Source organism: Phascolarctos cinereus, unplaced genomic scaffold, assembly GCF_003287225.1.
Source record: "Phascolarctos cinereus isolate Bilbo 61053 unplaced genomic scaffold, phaCin_HiC Scaffold_2;HRSCAF=192, whole genome shotgun sequence".
Taxonomy (NCBI): domain Eukaryota; kingdom Metazoa; phylum Chordata; class Mammalia; order Diprotodontia; family Phascolarctidae; genus Phascolarctos; species Phascolarctos cinereus.
Window position 1 is genome coordinate 324,898,239 of NW_027555625.1, and position 24,442 is coordinate 324,922,680.

A 24,442-nucleotide genomic window follows, 5' to 3' on the forward strand; every position below is an offset into this window, starting at 1 on the left:
TCATGAGGTCAGGGATGATACCTTATCTAAACTTTATATATCTCCCAAGATTTACAGCAGGCACTTAATAAATGGTTTTTGAATGAATGAACTCAAAACCTAACTAGCTATGGACTTAACTAGATCATAAGCTCTATGAGGGTGGGGACCGTGTCCTTTTTCTTCTTTGTGTATCTCATACCCAAAAGTGCCTTAAATATCGCTGGTACTTAGTAAAGGACAGAATTTTTAAAAATTGACAATACCTCCATCTGTAATAAATGCTAAATAAATGGCTTTGTTGTTATTGTTCAGTCATTTCAGTCATGTCCAACTGTCTGTGACCCCAGTTGGGGGTTTTCTTGTCAAAGATACTGGAATAATTTGTCATTTCTTACCCAGCTCATTTTACAGATGAGGAAACAGAAGCAAACAGGGTTAAGTGACTTGCCCAGGTCACACAGCTAGGAAGTGTATGAAGCTGGATTTGAACTCATGAAGATAAGTCTTCCTGATTCCAAGCCCAGTGCTCTATCCACTCTACCACCTATTTCAGGGAAGGCTGGTTTTGGGGAAGATGGGAGGTTGGGGATAGGTCATTTAAGGTTAGTTAGGGTCTAGATAAGTAAAAGGATATAGGACAGGTCATTCCAAGAGTGTTCCTGTAGAGGGGTATTGGGGGTAAACCCAAGGCTTTTGTAACTAATTAATTTAGCTAAGGTTGGCCTTTGGTCCTCAGCCTATCCAAGCCCCTGACATGGAGCTGGTGCCAAGCCTACCTCAGACTGTCTTATTAGAATAACCTCATTACTATTATTATTCTTGTTTCTACCATTCACATTTGTACAAGGCTCTGTAGTTCTGAAAGTGATTCCTTATACATGTAAAAGTTTTATTGATTCTTTTGTTCTTATATCATCTATATTTCTGTATAGTCTTCCCATTCAGCCGCCAAAGCTCCCCGTCACTCCAGTAACTAAATTCTCCCTTGTAAGAGTGAACACAAGTCTAGTTAAGCAAAGATGACCGATACAGTGATCACATCTGATAACATATGTATGCACCATTCTACCCCCATAGAACCCCATCCCTCTGCTGAGAAGAGGAAGCTATGTTTCATTATAATTTTCCAGGACCATGTTGTAGGTTTGGTTTTTTTTTTACATTTTATTGGTACTTTTTTTATAGCACAGCCGTTTTCAGATAAAATTCCTCATTGAGCCAAAGAAAAACACCTAAACAAATTTGACTGACACCATGACCATTTCTGAAAGGGTATACAACATTCCACACCCATAGTCCGCTGCCTCTGAAATAAAAGGAGAGAGGTGCATTTCCTCATCAGTGTGTTAGGCTTAGTTTTCTTCTTTTTATTTATAATTATTGTAGTCATTGTATATATTGTTTCTTTGACTCTGCTTACTTCATTCTTCGTCAGTTTGTACAATGTTACATATATACAATATACAACAAATTCCATGTTTTTCCAAATTCCTTGTATATGTTGTTTTTCTGGTGTGATAATATTCCATTACATTCATGTACCACAATTTGATCAGCTGTTCCCCAAACTGATACATATCTTCTTTGTTCTCTTCTGTTTTCTCTTCAGTTCTCTGCTACCACAAAAAGTACTGCTATGAATATTTTGGTATTTAGAGGACCTTTCTTTTTGTTTTTGACTTCCTTGGGGTATATATCCAGGAACAAGATCTCTGAGTCAAATGATATAAAAACCAGGGGTGGGGAACCTTTGGCCTCAAGGCCACATGTGGCCCTCTGGGTCCTCAAGTGTGGCCCTTTGACTGAATCCAGTGTGAAGTTTGGATTTAGTCAAAGGGCTGCACTTGAGGCCATACAGGGCCACAGGTTCCCCACCCGTGGAAACAATTTACTCATATCTTTCACATAACTCCAAATTATTTTCCAGAATGTTTGGATCAATTTACAGCCCCACCAGTAGTATATTAGTGTGCCTATTTTCCTTTAGCTCCTTCAGTGCTGACAATTTCCATCTTTTTGCTTTTTCCATCTTTGTCAGCTTGCTAGGTGTGAGATAAAACGTCAGAGTTGTTTTCATTGGCATTTCTCTTATTGCTAATTAGCACTATTAGCTATTTGAAAGCACTACATACATTTTTTTTTACTTTTAAATTATTAGCCCATCAGAGCTCTCCAGGTCAATCTTGCTCCTTTTTTTTCCATGCTGGCTGAACCCTCAAGAGTCATTGTAATCATTGTTATTTTAAGGGCTACTTGCCTGCCCAAGCAATAACTCCCCCAGGACAGAAACCAAATGGCTCATTCTTCACTCCAAGATCCTAGAGTCTGTCCCTGGGCAGCCTACTCAGGGACAAGGGCCAGGTGTGACCAAGAAAAGCAGATGGGAAAGCTGGCATCCTGGGTGTGTGAGCTGAAAAAACATGCCTTTGTGGCTTTGATAGAGCTGCCTTGACCCAGAAATAGGAATGATAATAACTTCCATTACATGATGCCTTCATAAAGCACTTTATATAAATTTTCCCTTTTGATCCTCAAAACAACCCTATGTGGTATGTTTTTATTGTCCCCATTTTAAAGATGAAGAAACTGAGTCTCAGAGAGGTTAATTGACTTGCCCAATGTCACATACTTTTTAAGTATCCGAGACAGGACCTAAAACCAATGTCCTTGCTAATTTTGAGTCATCAACAAGAAGCATTGATTAAATACTTAACTATGTGCCAGGCACTGTGCTAAGTGCCAGGGGTACAAAGAAAGGTAGAAACACAGCCCCTGCCCTCAAGGAACTCACATTCTAATGTGGGAGACTACATGTAAATAACTAGGTATGTACAAGATATAGACAGAATAGATGGAAGGAAAGGAAAGTGAACATTCCTAGCACGGGGGGGGGGGGGGGGGAGACACCAGTAGCCAGGACAAAGGTTAAGAGTCAGAAACCTATGGCCAGTCTCAGGTTCAGCACCTGAGGACTGTCTACAGAGGCCAACTATACCATGTTGCCTCTTAGGATGACCTTATGGAGAGGTTCCCTTATAGTATGAAGAAGAGGGTTTTGTACCTAGCAGTTGTCAATAAATATTTGTTGAATGAATAAGAAAATAAATGAATGAATGAGAATTTCTCTATTCCATAAAATGGGAAGGTAGACTGGATGATTTTTTTAATCACTTTAAATATTTATTACATGTAAAAAAAATTTAACTCATTTTTTAAAAATTTGAGTTCCATATTTTCTCCCTTGTTTCTTCCCTCCTCTCCCCCCTCTCATTAAGAAGGCAAGCACATAGGTTATGTACATGCCGTCATGCAAAACATATTTCCAGACTGGTCATATTGTGAAAGAAAACCAAAAAAACCCAAGAAAAATAAAGAAAGTTAAAAAAAAAAGCATGCTTCGATTTGCATTTAGACCCCATCAGTTCTTTCTCTAGAAGTGGATAGCATTTTTTCATTGTGAATCTTTTGGAATTTAGACTGGGATGATTTTTAAGGTCCAGGTCTAAACCTTTAATCTTAAGGGTTCCTGCTGACCATTATTCCTTTCTCTGTACCCCTAAGGAGTGTCAGCCGTTGAGCTGCAGACAGGCCAGGAGCTGAGACATTTGTTATTTGCTGCAGACAAATGAAAAGCCGACATCTCTCCACAGTTGCTAGTGTGAGTGTTGGTTGCTATGGTACCATGCTTTACAAGACAAGCAGCTTCCACATCCCCATTAGCATCAAATGGAGATTGAGACTGGCCCAGCCCTAAGCCCGGATGCTTCTGAAAACTACAGGTATACCCTGGTTGTTGTTGTTTTTTTTTAGAAAAACAGACACCATTAAAATCCCACTTCAGGAAAAACCATCAAAAATGAGTTTCTGTATAACATATTTCCTATCTGTTTACTTTAGGTGCTTCTTCTGGCCCCTGGCAATGGAAGAGCAATTTTCTGTAACAAAGAACTTGAATACGAATGCTCTCTGACTTGTAAATGAAGAGAGGAGAACTGAGCTGAGCATAATATAGTTCTTTTGTTTTGCTATCAAGTAGCAATTTTGTTTCCCCATCTTTTACCATCTCAAACGTCCCTAACCACCGCAACAAAGTAATAGACCCACAAAAATCCTAGCTCTTAGAGGAAAAATCAGTCATAAAATCTCAGAATTGAAAGGGACTTAAGACCATGTCATGGTCCACACCTGAAAAGAGTCCCCTGTAAACACCCCTGACCATTCTACCCTCCTTCCCCTCTCCCATTAGCTTTGGCTTAAAGACCTACCAGTGAAAGGAAACCTACTAACTCCTGAGCTAGCCTGTCCACTTTTGAATAGCACTAATTGTTTGGAAGTTTTTCTTTATATTAAATTTAAATTTTCCTCTTTGCAGTTTCTAACTATTACTAAGGATATATACCTAACACTTCCCATACTGGGATCAATACTTAGGCCTTTGCCGAATGATTCCTGAGAGGCTGGCCACCAGTTCAGCTTTTTCTCCAGTCCCCATAGACAAGGAATTTGATTTCTAGTCATTCTCATCATCATCATCATCCACACTTCTGTAGCATTTTAAGGTTTACAAAACTGTTTCCTCCCCTATGAGCTAAGTAGTCTAGGTATTGTCTCTATTTTATAGGTGAAAATATTGAAGGTCAGAAAGGAGAGACAAATTTGTTAGGGTACTGGGTCCCACAGCTAGTAAGTATAAGAGCCTAGTGAAATTATGCACTTTGCAAACCTTCAAGGGCTATATAAATGTGAGGTACGATGATGAAGATAATGATGAACTGAACTGATTACTGGCCAGGAGGATTCAAGCTGGCATGGAAGAGGTACCTTTGGAGTTAGGATATAAAACAAGGATAGAAATTCAGCAGAAAGAATGCCATTCTAAGCACAGGGAATTCCTCATTAAAGGCATAGGAGACCAATCAATCAAATCAACCAGCAAGCATTTATTAAGCACCTGGGTGCTACATTAGGCACTGGGGATACAACCACAAAAAATGAAACAATTCCCACTCACAGGATTACATTGTAGTGGCCACAGTGCAAAGAATCCTAATAATCAGCATCTGCCTAGAGCTTTAAGATTTCTGTAACACTTTTATATATGCTAACCTTTGCTTCTCTCAACAACTCTGTGATGTAGGTGGTATTATTACCCCCATTTTACAGATGGGTAAACTGAGGTGCAGAGCGAAGTTAGGTGGCTTGCCCAGGGTCACTCACACACCTAATAAGTGTCTGAGGTTGGAGTCAAACTTGGGCTTCCCAGACTCTAGGTCCTGAGGTCTATTTACTGTGGCATTTCGGTGCTGATACATCCAACTTGGCTTGAGAATGTATGGACAGCTGAGGTGCTGCCAGGTTATGGAGGGCCTTAAATGCGCTCAAGAGGTTGTCTTCTCCGTGGTAACCTCTCCTTTATCAGGCAGGGCTGAGGCCTGCTTTGACCTTTGCTGGGAGAGAACTGAACATTTCATACTTGCTGTTCCGTTGCTTACTGTTCTTCCTCTCTTTCTATGACTTGTGTCTTTGAAACATTTTCCAGGATACCAGTGACCCAGGCTGTGCTATTCCCTGCTTTGAGTAGACCCTGTTATAGATGACTTTGGCCTCTGGGGGGGTGGGGAGTCAGAGAGCTGGCAGACCACAGACTGCTGTAAGGTCATCGCCCTTCCAACCTTCAGGGCTGTGCTAAGGATTGGGGCCATCCTTGAAAGGAGTGGTTGCAGCCCAGGGACAGATGGGCTTCCTTTGCTGGTCAGTTTTCTCTTGGTAATTGTGGAAAGAACACTGGCTTTGGAGTCAGAGGACCTGGGTTCAAAATCCTGCCTCTGATATTGACAACCTTTATGTGACCTTAAATTAGTCATCTCTGGGGACCTCAGTTTACTTTACCTGTAAATGAGAGCATTGGCCTAGTTCACCTAGATCTCTAATCCTATGAAAAAGGACATGGAGAATAATTTTAGGAGAAATTTCATACAGGAAGAAGAAGACAGACTACAGTATCCAGCCCTGGGAAGAAAGGGACCTGCCCAGGCAAGTAGGAGCTCATTGTATGAATGTGTGTAAGCCAAAGAACCCTGAGACTGAGAGCTAGAAGTGACCTTTGAGGGCGTCTTGTGGAAATGACCTTGTTTTACAGGGGAGGAAACCGAGGTTCAGCCGGGTTAGCCAAGCTCTCTCTGGAAGTGGTGGCAGAAGCCAGATTCCACTCCATCTCTTCTCCTTCTGAATTCAAGGCTTGTTCCGTTATACTGCATGACTCTAGCTGGCCGGGGCCCCTTTCCCAAAGCCCCCTCCCCCTTTTCCTGGGTCATTGCCTATCAGCTGGCTCTCAGCAGGGCTGGGGAGGGGGCAGGCAGAGAGTACAGCAGCCCCCAGGGGCAACTTTGCTTTCTGCCTAGATCCCTTGTAGAGAGGCTGGATCATCCTGGGACATGCCTGCAGCTCCAGTCACGGGGTCAGAAATGGGAAAGGCTGTTGCTTCAGTCTGAGTTGCCAATTTGTTCTTGCTTGTTTTTCAGATACACAGAGCACACAACAGGGGCATGCTCTGACCTGCTGCAGACCAGCATGGGGTCTACTTCAGTACTAGGCAGTCAGTGTTTGTGGGGTGCATTGTACCATGGTGGAAGGGACCCTGGCCTGGGAGCTAAAACACATAGATTCTAGTCTCTGCTCTGCTATTCACTTACTGTGTGATCTTGGGCCGTTCCCTTCCCTTTTCTGAGCCTTAGCTTCCCGACTTGGAATAATAACTCGTAATTCTATGGCACTTTACTGTGTACAGCATGCCCTTCTTGCAACAACAATACTGTGAGATTGGTAGTTTAAGTGTTATACTGAGGAGACTAGAGATCAGAGGAGTTAAGTGATTTTGCCAGGGTCACCCAGCTAATAATGTGCCAGAGTTAGGCCTGGAACCATCTTAAGAGGACTTAACTGACTAGCTGGTCTCTAACATCCCTTCCAGCTCTCACGTTCTCGGAGATCTATGAAAAAGTCCTGCTTTGCCTTCTTTGCAGGGCCTTGTGCTAGGTGGTCATGGCTGAGGGGGCTACAGAAAAAGCTTAAGACGCACTCTGTGCCCTCTGGGAGCTTGCCATGTAGTTGGGGAGATAAGACATGAACAGCAAATGAATAAGAGAGCTTATAATGAAGTATTACAATTCACAATAAAAAGGGAGAGGCAGCTCAGTTTTGTGGAGTAGGGATTTGGAGTTGGAATCAGGGAGACATGGTTTTTTTGTCCTGACTCTGACACCTTTTAGCTTTGTGACCCTGGAAACAAGGTGCTTTCGTTCACTGGTACTCAGTTTCTTTCTCTGTAAAATGGAACTCATAATACAATACTTGTACTACCTATCTGTGTGGAGTGTTGTGGGAAAAGCACTTGGTAAACCTCAAAGCCCTCAAGAAACACAATTTATTATTACTATTTATTACAAGAAAGGACAGTATACACCAGAATGTAAATGGAGCAAGAAGTAGGAGAAGGGCAGAAGAAGTTGGGGAATGTTTCCCCGGGGAGGCCATTTGGCCTTGAAAATGTGAGTAGGAGGAGAAGGGAGAGGGAGGGAGGGTATGGTGTGCTTGAGGAGGGCCCCAAGACTCACAGTAGTCCCTTGTTTTCAGGTAGGCTGTTGATTTCTGAGCCCCTAGAGTCACTCTAGTGAACTATTGATTCTTAGTTGTGAAAGTGCCCACACACCTCCATGGATGGAAGCCACACTTCCCTTTCCTCTTGCTAGGAAACAAACAGCTTTTGTGTACTTGGCAGCTAGGAGCAAGTCCCAATTTGGGGGCTGTTCACTGGCTTCCGCTCTTAGATCCTGAGAGTTATTTTAGTCTGGGGATTGCCCCAGGGCTCTGGGGCTGTGTTTGCCTCCATGAGAAGATAATAAGAAGCCCGGGAGCAAGGCTGGGAAGAGCCTGCCTCAGTTTAGGTCACTTGGTAAAGACAAAAAACGCTTCTGAGAAGACCTGCTTGTGTCTTACTCTGGTTGATTTTGGGGGAGTTTACTGGGTTTTCCCAAACACATTTGGCGGAGTTAGTGGCTCCTACTCTGGCTTTGTCACATGAGGAGAATAAGTGAATTTTTGGCAGGTTATTAATACTATTGCTAAAAAATAATAACCCACCTTTCTATAGTACTTTAAAGTTTATAAAGTTTTGCTTTTCTCACCGTCACACAGTGAGCTTGGTAGACAGCATGAAGAGTGGAAATGTGGGGGCAGCTAGGTGGCTTAGTGGATAGAGCACCAGCCCTTTAGTCAGGAGGACCTGAGTTCAAATGTGACCTCTGACACTTGACATTTACTAGCTGTGTGACCCTGGGCAAGTCACTTAACCCCAATTACCTTAAAAAAAAAAGGAAAAAAAGAGTGGAAATGTGGTATGCTGGAAAGAATGCTGACCCCCCTCCCCAGTCAAGGCTCCACAGGGAGCCCTAGGTACTTGATAAATGTTGAATGAATAAATGAAAGGTTAATGAACATGCTTATGTGGATAACTTCCTATATGCTTCTCCCTGTGCTGGAGAAGATAAGAAGTCACTAACTTCTCTGGGCTTCAGTTTTCCCATATATAAAATGAAGAGATTCAGCTATGTGGTCCCTAAAATCCCTTCCAGCTCTAACATTTTTAAGTCTTAATTGACATTCGTGTAGTGTTTTAAGGTTTGCAAAGCACTGCACACGCATCTCAAGACACAGTCCCTTCCTTCCCCTGAGATTGTTAATCACCTTATCAGGGAACCAAGACACGCATGAAACCCTTCGAGAATATGTGTATTCAGGAATTACATGGTATGGCCCAGAGCAAGAGGTTTGCAAAGCTTACAACAATCTTGTGATATGGGTAGAGTAAGAACTCTTATCTCCATTTTACAGATAAGGAAGATTAGACTAAATGATTGTCTAACGATCACATAGCTATGTTTCTAAAGCAGTATTTGACCCAAGTTCTGATTTCAAGGCTTGGTCCATAATCCAGTCATGCCAGCAGGCATGATCACAGAGTCAGAGCTACAAGGGACCTAGGGGACATGCAGTATTATCCTGTCATTTGGTAAGCATTTATTTAGTACCTACTAAGTGCTGTATTAAGTACTGGGAATACTAAGAATCCAACCTGTCTTTTTAAGTGAGGCAATTGAAACCCAGAGAATGAAAGCGTGAATGAAAAAACACTCAGTAAGTACTTACTATGTTCCAGGGGCTGGGCTGAAAAGCACTGGGGAGAAAGCAAGATAGCCCCTGTCCTCAAGGAACTCAGACGCTCTAACCGAGGAAGCCGACCCAGATAATGGGGTGGTGGCCGGGGAGGGATGTTTTGGTCAGGGAGACGAGTGATGTGAGTGGAATCATAGCCATTGGCACTCCTCTTCCAGACTGGCAGTATTGATTTGATTACTGTTCCTAGAGCAAGAGGTAGAAGGAGAGGGTGGGGCAGCACTACTTGAATGTGGCTGGTAGGTCAGAGCAGGGCCAGAAAAGGTAAACATGTCAGAAGAAAGAAGTTAAGTGATTTGCCCAAGGTCGAACAGGTAGTAGAAGAATATATTAAAATAGTAGGTGGGGGAAGGGTTTTTTGGAGGAGATGAAACTAAGGTGGATTTTGAAGAAGGGGTAGAATTGGGGTATGGAGAGAGGATTGAGGTGAGTACTCCAGGTGGAAGGTCAACTAACAGAAGGGGGAAAGTGCTTAGTAGGCCTGGAGGTGAGTGGGAAGGTCCTCTAACCTTTCCTTGATGACTCTGGCTGGTGCTAAGGCTGGGCTGCTGAGGGAGCACAGTGAATAAAGTCCGGTGTTCACACCCTCCCAGCTCTGTTGGGAAAACAGACTAATACTGCTCTGAGTCACGTCAAGATCTCAGGCATGTCTGGCCTTACCATTGTTGCTATGGTAACTGCCTGCTGGCTCCATTCACCCCTGATTGGTCAAGTGCATACTGGGAAAATCAGGGAGGAAAGGGGTGGAGGGAGGGGGAAGCCACTCACTTGAGGGAAATAATCCCCCGAATCTCAGAGTTTGATGGTATCTCAGAGGATATCTATTCCAATTCCATAGCTGGCCTCTCAATTCGCACAGGTGTTGAACATGGTCAGGAATCCATTTCCTTTGCTGGGCTACTCCATTCATTGGCTTTGTTGCTATACCTTAATGCCAGGGGCTTTCCCTCTCTCTCTGGAATGCTGGCTGCCCCATGGGATGGGGGTGAGTTGAGTCCCTCAGCCTGGGTGGGTGTGGGGCAGGATCTCAGCTTGGTATGGCAGCAAGAGACTTGCTAGAGGGACAGTTCCACACCCCCCCAACACACACACCCTGTTCCATCTGTACAGGATTCCTGAGATTTTAAGTAGTGGAAATCTGTCTGCCATGGTGGAATGGAGAAATTGCCAAAGTGCTGTAGAAAACATTTGCAGTGAGGAATCAAGGGAGAGGAGCAAGGCTGAGATAGTGATGGAAGAAACAGAAGGCTGTTAGGCATAAATCCTTCATCTGTGCCTCTACTTGTGCTTCTCCCCATGCCTAGAATGGCCTTGTAGGCTCATATATCTAGAGCTAGAAAGGACCTTAATTGTCATCTAGTTCAGCCTTCTTACTTTGGAGGTGAGACATTGAGTCCCCAGGAAGTTAAATGACTTGCCCAAGGTCACATAGAGGTAGTAAGTGGCAGAGCCAGGGTTCAAATCCATGTGCTCTTATTCCAAAGCCAATGCTATTTCCACAGTATATACGCTGCCTCCTCCTTCCCCTTCTTCACTTGTTGAATTCATAACCATCTTTTACATTTTTTGGGGGGGGGTGAGGCAGTTGGGGTTAAGTGACTTGCCCAGGGTCACACAGCTAGTAAGTGTTATGTGTCTGAGGCCGGATTTAAACTCAGGTCCTCCTGACTCCAGGGCCAGTGCTCTATCCACCGAGCCACCTACCTGTCCCCATCTTTTACATTCTAACTGAAATGCCACATCCTCCAGGAAGCCTTTCCTGATTTCTCCCTTCTCCATCCCCCTTCAAATTGTCCTTTCTCTTACTTCTCTTTAATGTACTCCCCATGCAATATTGTGTGTTATAATTACCCCTGTGGGTTTTTTTCTTCATCTCCTTTAGACTGTGTGCTCTGTGAAGACACGTGTCTTCCCTAGTACCTAACACACAATAGGTGCTTAGTAAACGATCATCTAATTGAGCTGAATTGCTGTCTTTGAGGGTCTGAATGAAGAACATGATTTTGTCAGAATCATTGCCTAGCACAGTGCCTCACATGTAGTAGGTGTTTCACAAATGTTTGTTGAAATTGAATGGAAGGTGCTTCATGTGGAAGCAGCAGCATCTGACTTGTTCTGCCTGGTGCCTGACCACAGAACTAGACCTCATTGTGGAGACTCTGCGGAGAAGCAGCTTTCATCTCCTTGTAAGGAGAAACGTCCCAACAGCAACAGCTGTCCCAGAGTGACATGGGATGCGTTAGGGGAGGGGGGATTCCCTTCTGCGGTTATAAGTATTCAAGCTGAGGCTGCATGGCCAGGCATTAAACATTTATTAAGCACCTACTATGTGCCAGGCACTGTACTAAACACTAGGGATACAAAAAAGAGGCAAAAGATGATCTTTGTCCTCCAGGAGCCGGATTTAATGGCCAATTTTTAGGGAAATCATCCGATCAGGTGATTCCTGGTAGGTGCCAATCGGACTTGATGCCCCCTGAGGTGTCTGGCAGGCTGTGAACAGTACTTACCTTCCTGTCAACAGCTGAGCCCCATCTCCCAGGCAGGGCAGACCCTCCTGCCCCTCTCTTTGTCAGGCTGCAGCACGTCCCTTGGCAGCCTGGGCCCCCTCTTTGCACTTTTGGGGAAAGAAACAAAAAAGACTATTTAGAATTTACATGAAGAGATAGGAAGGGGAGAAAGGAGGGACTTGCTGTAGGGGAAGACAGAAGGGACTCTTTGAAGTGGTTCATACTTTTTATAGTTATATATCTTCTAGGAAGGAAGAGCAGAATTAAATCAAACCCCGATAGAAAAGGAAAGAACTCTTGGGTTCGCAGGCTGCTCATCTCATTTCCTGCGAGCAGAGGTGAGATGTGGAAGGCCCTACTTTGCTTCTCAGAGATGCTCACCTGCTGAGGTCTCCCCCACCCTGCTTTATCAGATGCTGCTTTTTTGGATCCTACTGGTATCATTCACTCTGAAAAGACTTATCTTGTTGTTGTTCCGTTGGGTCCGACTCTTTGTGACCCCATTTTGGGGTCTTCCTGGCAGAGATACTGGAGTGGTTTGCCATTTCCTTCCCCAGATCATTTTACAGATAAAGAAACTGAGACAAACAGGATTAAGTGACTTGCCCAGGGTCACACAGCTAGTAAGTGTCTGAGGCCAGATTTGAACTCAGGTCTACCTGACTCCAGGCCCAATGCTCTATCCACTGTGCTACCTCATTGTCCAGATTCAATATTGTAGATTGTATAGAGTTGGATGGATGGACCCTATGAAATCCTTTAACTCAAACACCTTATTTTACATGGTAGGGAACTAAGGCCCTGAGGTTTAGGTTGACATGCTTAGCCTCCCAGAGAGAGCAAATGTTCTTCTTTAAGTCCCCTGTGGGGCTGTGCCCTGTAACCCTAGTGCTGTCTCCTTCCATATGTTTCCTTCCTGGTTCTTCTGATCAGTAATTACCTTCCTTCTTGGGTTTCACATAGCACTGTGTTCTGCAATTTAATGTAATACATTATAAAAACAGAGCTCACATTTCAGTAGGACTTGAGGAATGACAAAGCATATACCTCACAACTTGTGAGGTAATTAGGTTGTAAAAGTATCATGATTCCCATTTTAAAGATGAGAACAAGGAGACTCAGAAACTTATATGATCTCCCAAATTTCACAAAACTGAAACAAACATGTATTTATTTATTTAGCACTTGACTATATGCCAGGTGCTGAGGGTACAAAGATAAAGATGAAACATCATCCTGCCCTCAAGAAGGCTATATTCTTCTGAAAAAGAAGATGGCATGGATATTTATAAGTATATACAAAATCAATATAAGGTAATTTTTTTGCAGGGGAGGTAGGAGCTCAAAAGAATTGGAAAAGGCTTCATGTAGAAGATGGTGTTTGTGCTGATCTTTGAAGGAAATTAGAGAATTAGAAGAGGTAGAGGTGAGGAGGCTGTTACAGCTAGTAAGTGTCTGAAGCTGGATTTGAAATCAGGAAGACGAGACTTCTTGGATCCAGGCCTGGCACTCTATGCACTGCAACACCTAGCTGCCCCTTAATAAATGCTTGACTGATTAATTTGGTGAATTTCCTCCCTTTCCTCAAGGCTCGACTTAGATGCTACCTTTTCCAGGAAGCCTTGCCTGATTCTTCCTACCCTCTCCATTCACCAAGCTGAAAGTGTTCTCTCCTCAGATGTTTCATAAACACTTTGTCTCACATTCTTTTTGCTTACCTCATTCTCCTTTGTATGAAAGTTATTATGTATTTTGTTTCATCTTCACTGTTAGATGATAAATTCCCTGAAGCGAGGACCTGTGTCTTATCTATGTACCCCTAGCACTCGAAGGGCCTTTTTTAACATAGTAGGTACTTCAGGGTTCACTAATGGGAAGTATAGACCTTACAGGCATTCCCTAGAGCCAGACCTACTCCTTTCTGCACTCCTTTCTGTCACTCCCTCCAGCAATGGCCATAGTTTGGCAAAGGGAATTAAGGTAACCCAGAAGTAGTGACACCCTCAGGACATTGTAATGATATACCAAAAGGTTGTCACTTCACAGCTGAGAAAGAAGAACTCAGATGAGCATTAGTTACCACTGATCAGATTTGCCTTCAGCTGTCTGGCCTTCCCCTCCCTGAGAGCCCCCACTGAATGTTAAGAACTCTTTACGGGGCTCCCCAGCTCCCCTCTCCTTCATGTGAGCTTCTCTGTCTGTCTGCTCTATCACCCGGAGACTGAGGGGAGCCCCTCCAGCACAGACCCTGGGATTGTCTGCCAGACACATAGCCTGTGACAGCTACAAACCCCGTATTGTCGATTCAGTCCCCTCACGTGGTGAGCCGTGCCAGGCTCTGCTGACCTAGATTTTGACTGCAGCTGGCTAGCTTCTCCACGTAGAGCCAAGAGCCCACCCATTCCTGGGGCGCCCAGGGAGTGAAGTTCAGGAGAATGGTTAGGTCAGAACCAATAAGAAATTTAACAAGCAAGAAGCAGAAGTGACTTAATATGGAATTCCTTCACTTTAGATTAGAAAAAAAAAACCGATCATATAAATACAGAGTGGGAGAGACCTAGCTTGAAAACAGTCATGAAGAAAGATGTGGGGATTTGGGTTGATTACAGTGTTCTCAACAATGTCATGTGGCTGCTAAAAAAAAAAAAAGCTAACTCAATCTATAAACATACCCATTCCTCCCCCATTCTTCTAAAAAAAAAAAAAGAAAAAGAAATCTTTACTTGACCTTGCTACCTCTTCATCATCCTACACCCCTCCTCACAGCCAAATTCCTAGAAAGAATCATCTACACCCATTTCCTCACCTCCCACTCACTTTTCAGGCCCTTTGTAGTCTGGCTTCCAGCTCTTCTGCTCATCCAAAACAGCTCTCTCCAAGGCTACTATTGATTTTGTAATTGCCCATCCGTAAAAGCGAACGACCTTTTCTCATTCCTCCTTCTTGACCTGCCTGTAGCTTTTGATGCCCTTGGCTGCCCCGACACACACTCATACTTCTTGGATGTTTCCTTTTCTATGGACCCTAGCTCTTTTCTCTCCTGCCAAGGAGCGGAGGCAATCAGATGTCTCAAAGGTGGGAGGGACTTTGGAGGACATTGAGTCTGACCTCACTTCCAGTGCAGGTGGTCATCCAGTTTCTGCTTGAATAGGCACCTCCAGGGATGGTGACATTCACTTTTTTGAGAGGAAGTCCATTCCTTTTCCTGACTGCCATAACTGCTAGAAGTCATTATTATATTATTACTAAGCTGAAGTCTAATTCCCTATAACTTTCAATGTTGCTTTTAGTTCTATTTTTGGGGGTCAAGCCAAATGAATCTGACCCCTCTTCTCCAAGATAACTCTTCAAATACTTAATGTCAGGTGTCTAGTCCAACTTCTTCCCCACCCCCCAATATCCAGCAGGCCCCGGACCTGGTAACTGTTTTGACCCATCCTTCCTTTCCATCAAGGTTTTCCTGGGCAAGTAACTGTGTTGTCTCCTTCCTGGGATACTGTGTCTTATTTCTTTTTCTTTTCTTCTCCAATTTGAAATTATATAAATTATCTCACTTCCTATTCTCATTTCCAGCTTTGGTTTCTCCCCCCTAACATTGGTTTCTGTAGAATAGGGTTCTGACCAGAATGATATAAAGAGAATTTTAGAGTCAGGAAGGGAATAAGAAATAAGCTTGGGCAGCAGGAAGTGGTGGACAGTTGGCATCTATCTGTAAACTGAGCTGCTGTTCTTGGGAATGAGCTATGATTGGCATTGGGAGAGTTATGAAATTCACTTAGATTGGAGTACCTAACCTGGGGTCTGTGAACTTTTTTTTTTTTGTAAATCTCTTCTGACAATATTGCTATAGAATTGGTTTCCTTTGTAATCCTATCTGTTTTTACTTTATGCATTTAAGAATGTGATTCTGAGTTGGGGTCTTGGCTTCCCCAGACTGCCCAAGGGAATCCATGACAGAAAAGAGGTTAAGAATACCCAACTGAGAGGAAATTGTGGATCTTTGCAGGACTGAAGAGGAATCATAGGGCATTGTAAAGACCCCTGAACTTGAACTCAAAAGATCTGGATTCACTTCCTGACTGACTTTGGGCAGGTCATTTCCCTTCTCTATGCCTCAGTTTCCTTCTCTGTGCAATAAAGAGGATTTTCTTCCCTTCTCTATGCCTCAGTCTCCTTCTCTGTGCAATAAAGAGGATTTTCTTAGATGGTCTCTAAGTCCTGTGATGCTAACTTTGATTATATACTTTCTTCTTATGAATAAATTATAATTTCTAGAGTCCCTTGAGTTTATAGTGCACTTTCCTCACTGCAACCTTATGAGGTAGATTGTACAGATATCATTACCCCTTTTACAGATGAAGAAATGGGCTTGGTGCCCAAGTCCAGAGCTATTTAGACCACAACATACTTCCTGTGTTTTGTGTTTCTGAACTTCTCTCCCAATTATATTGAAAGGTCCTTTGTGCCTTGGTCTCTTGCTTTTCCATTTTTTAGGCCCTTCCACCCCCTGCCCCATTGTAGTTCCAGGCACAGAGTACCGCCAGGGCTCAGTAACTCTGGCTGTGGAGAAGGCCTCACTGTGCGGGGGCAGGGAGACAGAAGGGAGGTCAGTTAGGAAATGGTGACCAGGACAGAGGGGACACTGCAGGACTGAAGCTCTCGCCTTCCTCTTTCTAGGATGAGATCGAGGAGCTGCGGGCTGAGATGCTGGAGATGCGGGATGTCTACATGGAGGAGGATGTCTACCAGCTTCAAGAGCTCCGGCAGCAGCTGGACCAAGCCAGCAAGACCTGCCGCATCCTGCAGTACCGGCTACGCAAGGCAGAACGGCGCAGCCTCCGAGTGGCCCAGACGGGCCAGGTGGATGGGGAGCTCATCCATAGCCTGGAGCAGGATGTCAAGGTGAGTCATCAGGAAGAGCACTCTTAGCCATTCACTTCATTCATTTACTCATTAAACATTTATTAAATGCCTCCTTATACTAGGAACCAAGGGATAGGAAATTTAGAGAAGATACAGTCCTGTTCCTTACATTCTAGTGGGCCAAGACAAATTTATATAACAGTAATACATGATATATTTAGTAAATACATTTGAGAGGTACAAAGTGCTGTATTAGGTCTGAGGGGAAAGTTCATCACTCTTGAGGGATCACATATTTAGAGCTGGAAGGAACCTCAGAGACCACCTTGCCCAATCCCCATTTCATAGATGGGGAACATGTTACCCAAGGAGGTTATTTGCCCAAGGTTACACAGCTAGTAAATGTACCGGCCAGAAGTGAGTTTTGAGCCCAGATCACCTGGATCCAGAGCCATTGTGACTTCTGAAGCTTCCTGGAGGAACTGACATTTAAGCTGAGCTTAAAAGATTGAGAGAAATTCAGCAGGCAAAGAGAGTGGCCAGATCCCAGCCTGCAGGGTGCCTGTTCATTAGACTTCTGGAGCTCCTCCTAGGATACAGGATGTGACCAGCCTAAAGCATAATTGTGCGTTCCCCGGCTGGTGGGTGACACAACCTGCTCTTCTTGGGGGTCAAGTAAGAAAGTTGCCACAGTAGCTACAGCCTGAGACATTGCCTAGTGTCGTGGCCCATTGGAAATATGCCCAGCCTTGTTTTGGGAAGGGCATCCGTTCTCACCCTTGTTCCTGACAATGACATTTACTCTGAGTTTGAGAGTATGCTGACTGAGAATTCTGGCCTGGGGGATCACATTTGGGCTGGGCACTGTCTCCTTTGCCTAATTTCCATTGATCCCAGGCTGAGTGTTGCTTAGTAATTCCAGAGTGTCCCCTCAATTATCTCTGTCCTTGGGGGCATCTAGATGGCATAGTGGATAGAGCATTGGCTCTGAAGTCAGGAGGACCTGAGTTCAAATCTGGTTCAAAACCAGAACAACAACAAAAAATTATCTCTGTCCTTTCATGCCCCCTCTTTATTGTATGCCTTTGAGGCACTGTCCTAGGTAGCACACCTGATGTGCTAGCATTCCAGGTATTATTAAACAATCCATCAATTGACCATTTTGTGTTGATCATGTTATTTAGGGAAAGATGCCTTTCCATGCTAGATGCTGTGAGGGATACTGAGCAAGTTTTAAGACCTAGTCTTTGCTTTTAGAAGGTTTAAAACCTACTTGGGGAGATTAAATATCCACCCATGAAAAGTTAGCTAACGGTAGAAGGTACAAAAAAAGTACCGGCAAATGACAAAAAATGTTTAGGACTTCAGAGGAGATAGAGAGAGATTGCTGAGGAATAGGATGGGCAGGGAAGACTAAGAGGAGAAGACGGGACAAGTTTTCAGGGTGAGAAGGATCTCTCTAGGTAGAGATCCTGTGGGAAGATTTTCCTGTTACAGATAAAGTAGAACATGGCATATTTAAGATATAGCAAATATACTAACCTACTAGTGTGTTGGGTTCTAGTTATATCTCTTCAGGCTAGATTCCTAGAAGGGTAGGCACCTATCATGGCAGACTCTCTTAAGAGTGGGCATCAAGGAACTGGTACCAGAAGCTATTCCTTTCCACCTCTGACTTCTCTGTATTCAGTACTCCTCATGCAGGAAATACTTAAAAATGTTTTGTTACACTCTCTTCTCTCTTCTCTCCTGTTCTGTCCTCTCCCTATCTCCTCTCATCTCCTCTTCCACTCTTCTTTCCCTCATTTTCTCCTCTCTTGTCCTGTTCCCAACTCAGTCAGCATTACTTATGCTTGGAAATAGCATTTATTGCTAAAGAGGCTGCTGAATCTTGGATTGGAGTACTTCTCTCCGTCCAGGCACTTCTTGCCTGTTTTCTTCTAAATATGGACTATTGAGATGGGGGTGGCGGGTAGGGTGGCACAGAACTTTGGGTAAAAATACCTTCCTGGTCTCTCTGGACCTAGGCGTAGTATCTGCTATCCTCCTTTTGCTTTGTGCAGAGGAAAAGAGCATTAGGAAGGCCAAGGGTCTAGGCTTCTTGGAGGAGATTGCATTTGAGTTGAACTTTAAGGATAGGTAGGAATACTGCAAGGAAAGAGAAAGAGTGAGCCCCTTCTCTTAAAAAAAAACACTTTTAAAAAAATATGAACTTAACATTGTCCAGAAACATTTCAATATAGAAAGAAGAAAAAAAAGAAGATCGGGCATGAAACCATGACTTTCTCTTATGTGCAGCTTGTTTTGGAAGAAAAAAAGTATATTAAATTTCTCAACTTAGTGGTAAAATTGGGAGGAAACACTCTCCATAGAGAGGGGGCAATGTAAGCAAAGGCAGGGTGCACAGGATATGTTTCAGGGGCAGTTACCCAGTTTAACCAGATTCTAGAGTGAATGGAAGGATGATAGTGGTAGAAAATTGTGAAGGGCTGTGACTGCTAGGTGGAAGAATTTGAATTTTACTCGATAGGTAATAGGGAGCCATTGAAGATTTTTGAGCAGAGTGGCAAAATGACCAAATCTATGAGTAAGGAAGATGCTTCAGGCATTATATAAAGGTTGAATTGGAGTTGAGAGACTGAAGATAGGAAGATCTTTTAGGAAATTCTTTCCCAAAGTCCCCAGGCAATTCTGCAAATTCTGTATGAAATAAAGTACCTCCCTGTTAAGTCCCTTAGTTTTGCTTCCCAGGAGCCATATTTCCCAGAGAATTTGGTAAGTGAAGTGAGTGGAAGAGTTGAAGCTTGGGTCACACAAGGAGATGGCTCTGGCATGTGTAGGGCATCCACTGTGATTAGGGGCTCAGGAAGTCAGAACAGTCCCTAATCCAGAGACTTGCCTTGCATGTTTGGATTTTAATTGGCTAATCCCCTAGTTGGTGGCAGCTGCTTCCCTCCTCCTCCTTCAGGGCTTAGAAAACCATGATCTCATCACATTCCTGCTACATGTCTTCTAGTGGCCCTTTTCCCTGTATAGGGCGTGAGAGAACATCACTATCCAGGAATGAAGCTTTGATGAAATGTCCATGTGGGCCTTGTTTCAAGGGAAACCTGGGGGTTGGCTTGGGGAGTTCTTAGAGGATGAGAGAAGGATTTCCATAGAGGGGGACGTGATTTATCGGGGTGACTGCACTGGTTTTTAAGGGGGCTTCCAGTGAGAGTTAGGCTGACTTATCTTGCCAGCTTATCCTTACAGGCCCTCTGGCCTTTGCCCCTCACCAGCCACCCCCGGCAGTCCAGCCACCCACATCCCAGCAGGGCCCATGATGAGTAAAAACATTTTTGTAGTCTGAAAAATCTAGTAGTTTGGTTTAGCTCACTGCGCATCTATTAAGGGTCTGCTGTATGCAAAACACTATGATAAATGCTGGGGGAAATATAAAGTTTAGAAAGAAACTTTAGATCAGACCTAGTTCTTGCCCTCATGGAGCTCATAGTCTAATAGAGGGATAAACTACATACATAGAAAACTACAGTTCACAATATTAAATAATAATCATCAAGCATTTACTAAATGCCTACTTGTGTGCCAGGCACTGTGCTAAGCACTTTTACAATTATTGTCTTATCTGATCCTCATAACAGCCATATTAGGTAGGTAATATTATAACCCCCATTTTAAGGTTAAGGAAACTGAGGAATACCGAGTTTTGAGTGACTTGCCCAAGGTCACACAGCTGGTAGCATCCGAGGTTGGATTTGAATCCAGGGCTTCTTGACTTCAGGCCCAGCACTCCATCTACTGTACTACCTAATTGAATGTATTTATCTGTGCATCTAGAATTAGCCTGGAGTTCAAAGAATCAGCTCTGCCTGACTCTTATCATGAAAATAGTTTCCATTTCTGTAGCTCTTTATGATCTTTTAAAGTGCGTTTTCCTCACAACACTGGGAAGTAGGTAGGGGGAGGTATTTTAAGTTCCATCTCAGAGATGGTGAAGCATGGTCAGAGGTGAGATGACCATGTCACATAGCTTAAGCCCCAAGGCCAGGGCTCTTTCCACTGCATTGCCAGACCGTACCTTTGTGAAGAACGCTGAGGTTGCTTTCACAAGCCATCCACAAAAGTCAGCATTGTTGCTTTATAGTCAGTGATTAATCAGTCAGGCACCAAGCATCTGCCGTGTACTTGGCACTGTGTAGGGCCGCTAGAGGTACGAAAAAGTAAATGAAATAGTCCCTGCCCTCAAGGAGCTTACATTCTAGTAGGATGAACAACATGTACATATATGATTAAAGAGAAAATGTTGACAAAATAAATACAAAGCAATTTCAGGGGGACAGCACTAGCAACTGGGATAGCCAGAAAAGGCCTCTTGTAGGAGGTAATTCCTGAGCTGAGCTTTGAAAGAAACCGAGGATTTTTCCAGGGGGGAACAGCAGGCATGGGGACAGGAGATGAAATATCACGTGTGAGGAACAGCAAGAAGGCCAGGCTAGCAGGTCCAAAGAATGCGTCAACCATCTAATTGTATTGCTAGAGGGACTCCAGTGAGCATCTAATCCAATCCCCTCTTTTTTTTTTTTTTGGCTAGGCAATGAGGTTAAGGGACTTGCCCAGGGTCACACAGCTAGTAAGCGTCCATGGTTTGAGGCCAGATTGGAACTCAGTTCCTCCTGACTCCAAGGCCAGAGCACTATCCACTGTGCCCCCTAGCTGCCCACCAACCCCTCTTTTTACACATGTGCAAAGTGTGGTCTATAAAGAGGGAGTGACTTGCCCAAAGTCACACAGTGAGCTAGGACTAAAACCTGGCTCCCTTGCTTCTCCAGTCCAAAGGACTTTTTGTTGCTCTGTGGAGTCTGTGCTGTCTCAGTTAAGTCAAGAGAAAAAAACACATTAAGTGCCTACTCAATGCTGAAGGTACAAAGAAAGGCAAAAACCACCCTTGCCCTTGAGGAGCTCAGAATCTAATGGGGGAGAGAACATGGAGACAGTTCTGCACAAACCAGATAACTCCGGGATGAACTGGAGATAATCTCAGATGGAAAGCGCTGGCTTTGCAAGGCTCAGGGAAGTAACTTTGAGGGGTATGATGTAGTTTGATTTCTTTGTCGTGCGGAGTTTAGGAGCGCGGGGAAGCTGGGGCAGGGGGGAGGAACGTTAGGAAAGAGAACCAAATTGGGAAGCGAGAGAGGTGGTTTGGAGCAGGGCCAGTGCCCTTCCCCCCAAGCCTAAAGCCATCCATCAGGAACTTTGCTGGTGCTCTGCAGCTGGATCTTGATCAGATTTTAAAGTTTATGTTAACGACTCATAACCTCAGATGGTCCCTGGAAGGGCTTTCTTTTAAATCAAGATAGAGATTGAGTAGGTCTCCCTCTCAAACATGCATTTACTTGGCAGAGGGCATGAAGTTAGGCTTTTTCTGTCTTTGATACAGGGAGTTTGGAATCAGATATGGCTTACAGTCAGTCAACATCCATTAAGTGCTTACTGTGTGCCAGGCACTGGGCTAAACACTTGATAATTATTATCTCACTTGACCCTTGCCCCAACCCTGACAGGTAGGTGCTGCTATTTTCCCTATTTTACAGATGAGGAAATGGAGGCAAACAGAGGTTAGGTGTCACACAGCTAATAGGGTCTGGCTGCCTGTGCTATATGATACTAAGTAAGGTGCTTTCAATTCCCTGAGCCTCAGCGTTTATTTGTAAAGTGTGATTAATAATGCTTTCATTGCCTGCTTTACAAGATAATGTGAAGAAAGTGCTTTGCAAACCATAATTAACATAGAATTATGAATAATATAGAAATATGAACTGTTAGTTATGATTACCATGAACCTGGTCAGAATTGGTGGGGAGGGAAGGCTGCATTTATAGGAGGGCTTTTGTTTTCAGTTCAAAATATCTTGGCATTGAAAATATCAGGATGAAAATATTTTCAACCATGAAGCCTCTCCTGGCTTCTAAAGAACCTAACAGTCAGATTTGTCCCCTCCTTCTTGCCCTTGCAATGGTACCTTTCATGCCCATTAAGGACCAGCTCCAGGTACATGTTGTACAGCATGGATGCGGCCTAAATCCATTTCTGCATAAAACCCTCCATCCTCTTTGGGGTTCACTGAGGCAGACTTTGAGGGAGTGTGAGAGACCTTGCTGTTGCAAGAGGAGTCAACTCTTCAGGCCCAGAAGAGGATTAGTCCTAGCCCTGCCATTAATTCCTTTTGTGTATTTAGCAAATCAAATCTCTTTACTTCTCTGAACCAAAATCTCTTCATCTGTCAAGTGACTATAATCTTTTTTTAACCTAAAAATTGTTTCACTTTTGTTTTTATACTACCTCATCTCCCAATATATCCCGCCTCACCCAGAGCATTATGCCTTGAAACAAAGGAAAAAGAAAGAAAAAAAAAGTTCAATCAACATATCAAACAAGCCTGAAAATATGTGCTATGTTCCCCCTTCATAACACTCCCCTCTCCCCTTGCAAAGAAGAGAAGGAGGTATATATTCATTTCTTCCTCAAGGCCAGGCTTGGTCATTTGATTACACAGAATTTCATTTTGACTTTTTTGTTACTATGGTTTTTCTTTACAGTAACATTGTTGAGGTCACTGTGTTGAGTTGTCTTTCTGATCCTGCTTTCTTTGCTTTGCATCAGTTCATATGTCTTCCCCTGAGCATTCTTCACGTTCATCATTTCTTATGGCACAATAATAGTCCATTATATTCACATACCGTGTTTTGTTTAGCCATTCCCCAGTTGATGGGGGCATCTACTTTGTTTCTAGCTCTTTGTTACCCCCAAAATGCTGCCCTTAATATTTTGGTGTATTAAAAATTTTTTTTTGGTGTATATAGGACCTTTCTTTTGATCACTGATCTCCTTGGAGTACAGGACACAATGATTCTTAAGATGCTTCCTTTACTACCTGTGTGAACCTAGATAACTAATTCTCATTTCTGGGCTTCAGTTTCAATTTTCTCATTTATAATTTGAGGCAGTCACACTAAGCAATTTCCAATATCCTTCTTTCTTTAAAATCTATAACCCTCTGACCTAAGAAAATACAATGAGATCATTGATAGGAAGAGGCAGCCAGGACTCACATATGTCTCTGGGGCCTAGAGAGTGGCCAGAGGCTTTGGCCACCCGAGATCACTCAACCCTAGTCTCTTCTCTGGGTGTGCAGGTTTCCAAAGACATCTCTGTGCGGCTGCATAATGAGCTGGAGGCCGTGGAAAAGAAGAGAATCCGACTGGAGGAGGAGAACGAAGATCTCCGGCAGAGGCTGATTGAGGCAGAGCTGGCCAAGCAAGTGCTACAGCACGAGATGGACAAACCTCGGGAGGTGAGCCTGGTGGGCGGAGATGTGGAAGAAGGGCTAGATGCTCCCCATAAAGCTGGCAGAATCAGGAAAGGAGCCAGGGCATACACGAGTATGGGGAAGTAAAAGGGGTTTTTTCAGCCCTCTTTCACTTCCTCTCCAACTTAGTTTGATCTTCAGGCTCTGCTTAGTTTGATTTAGAAAGGCCATGTGGTGTGAGGATCACATGAGGTGCTATGGAAAGAGCACTGGAATTGGAGTCTGAAGACCTGGATTCAAATCCTGCCTTTGACATATTACTTGTATGACTTTGGTCAAGTCACTGAACGTCCCTGGGGAATCCTTTCCAGATTGAACTCTGTGAACCTATGGATCTATATATGAGTATAGGACATATAGTCCACTGGCTTCAAATCTGTTTTCTTCCTTTTTTTTTTCAATTAATGTGCATTTTTTTCTCTCTCTCTTACTTCCTCCCTATTGGAGAAAAAGAGACAAAGAAAAGGAAAACAAAACCCTAGGAGGA

At 43.6% G+C, this 24,442-nt stretch overlaps 1 protein-coding gene across 1 annotated transcript in view; it reads left to right on the forward strand.

Moving 5' to 3' along the window:
• Positions 1–24,442, forward strand: part of MTCL2 (microtubule crosslinking factor 2) — a 131,602-nt gene that overhangs the window by 22,086 nt on the left and 85,074 nt on the right. Inside the window, 2 exon segments of the mRNA XM_020998541.2 lie at positions 16,401–16,625; positions 23,782–23,940. Coding sequence (XP_020854200.1) covers positions 16,401–16,625; positions 23,782–23,940 — 384 coding nt within the window.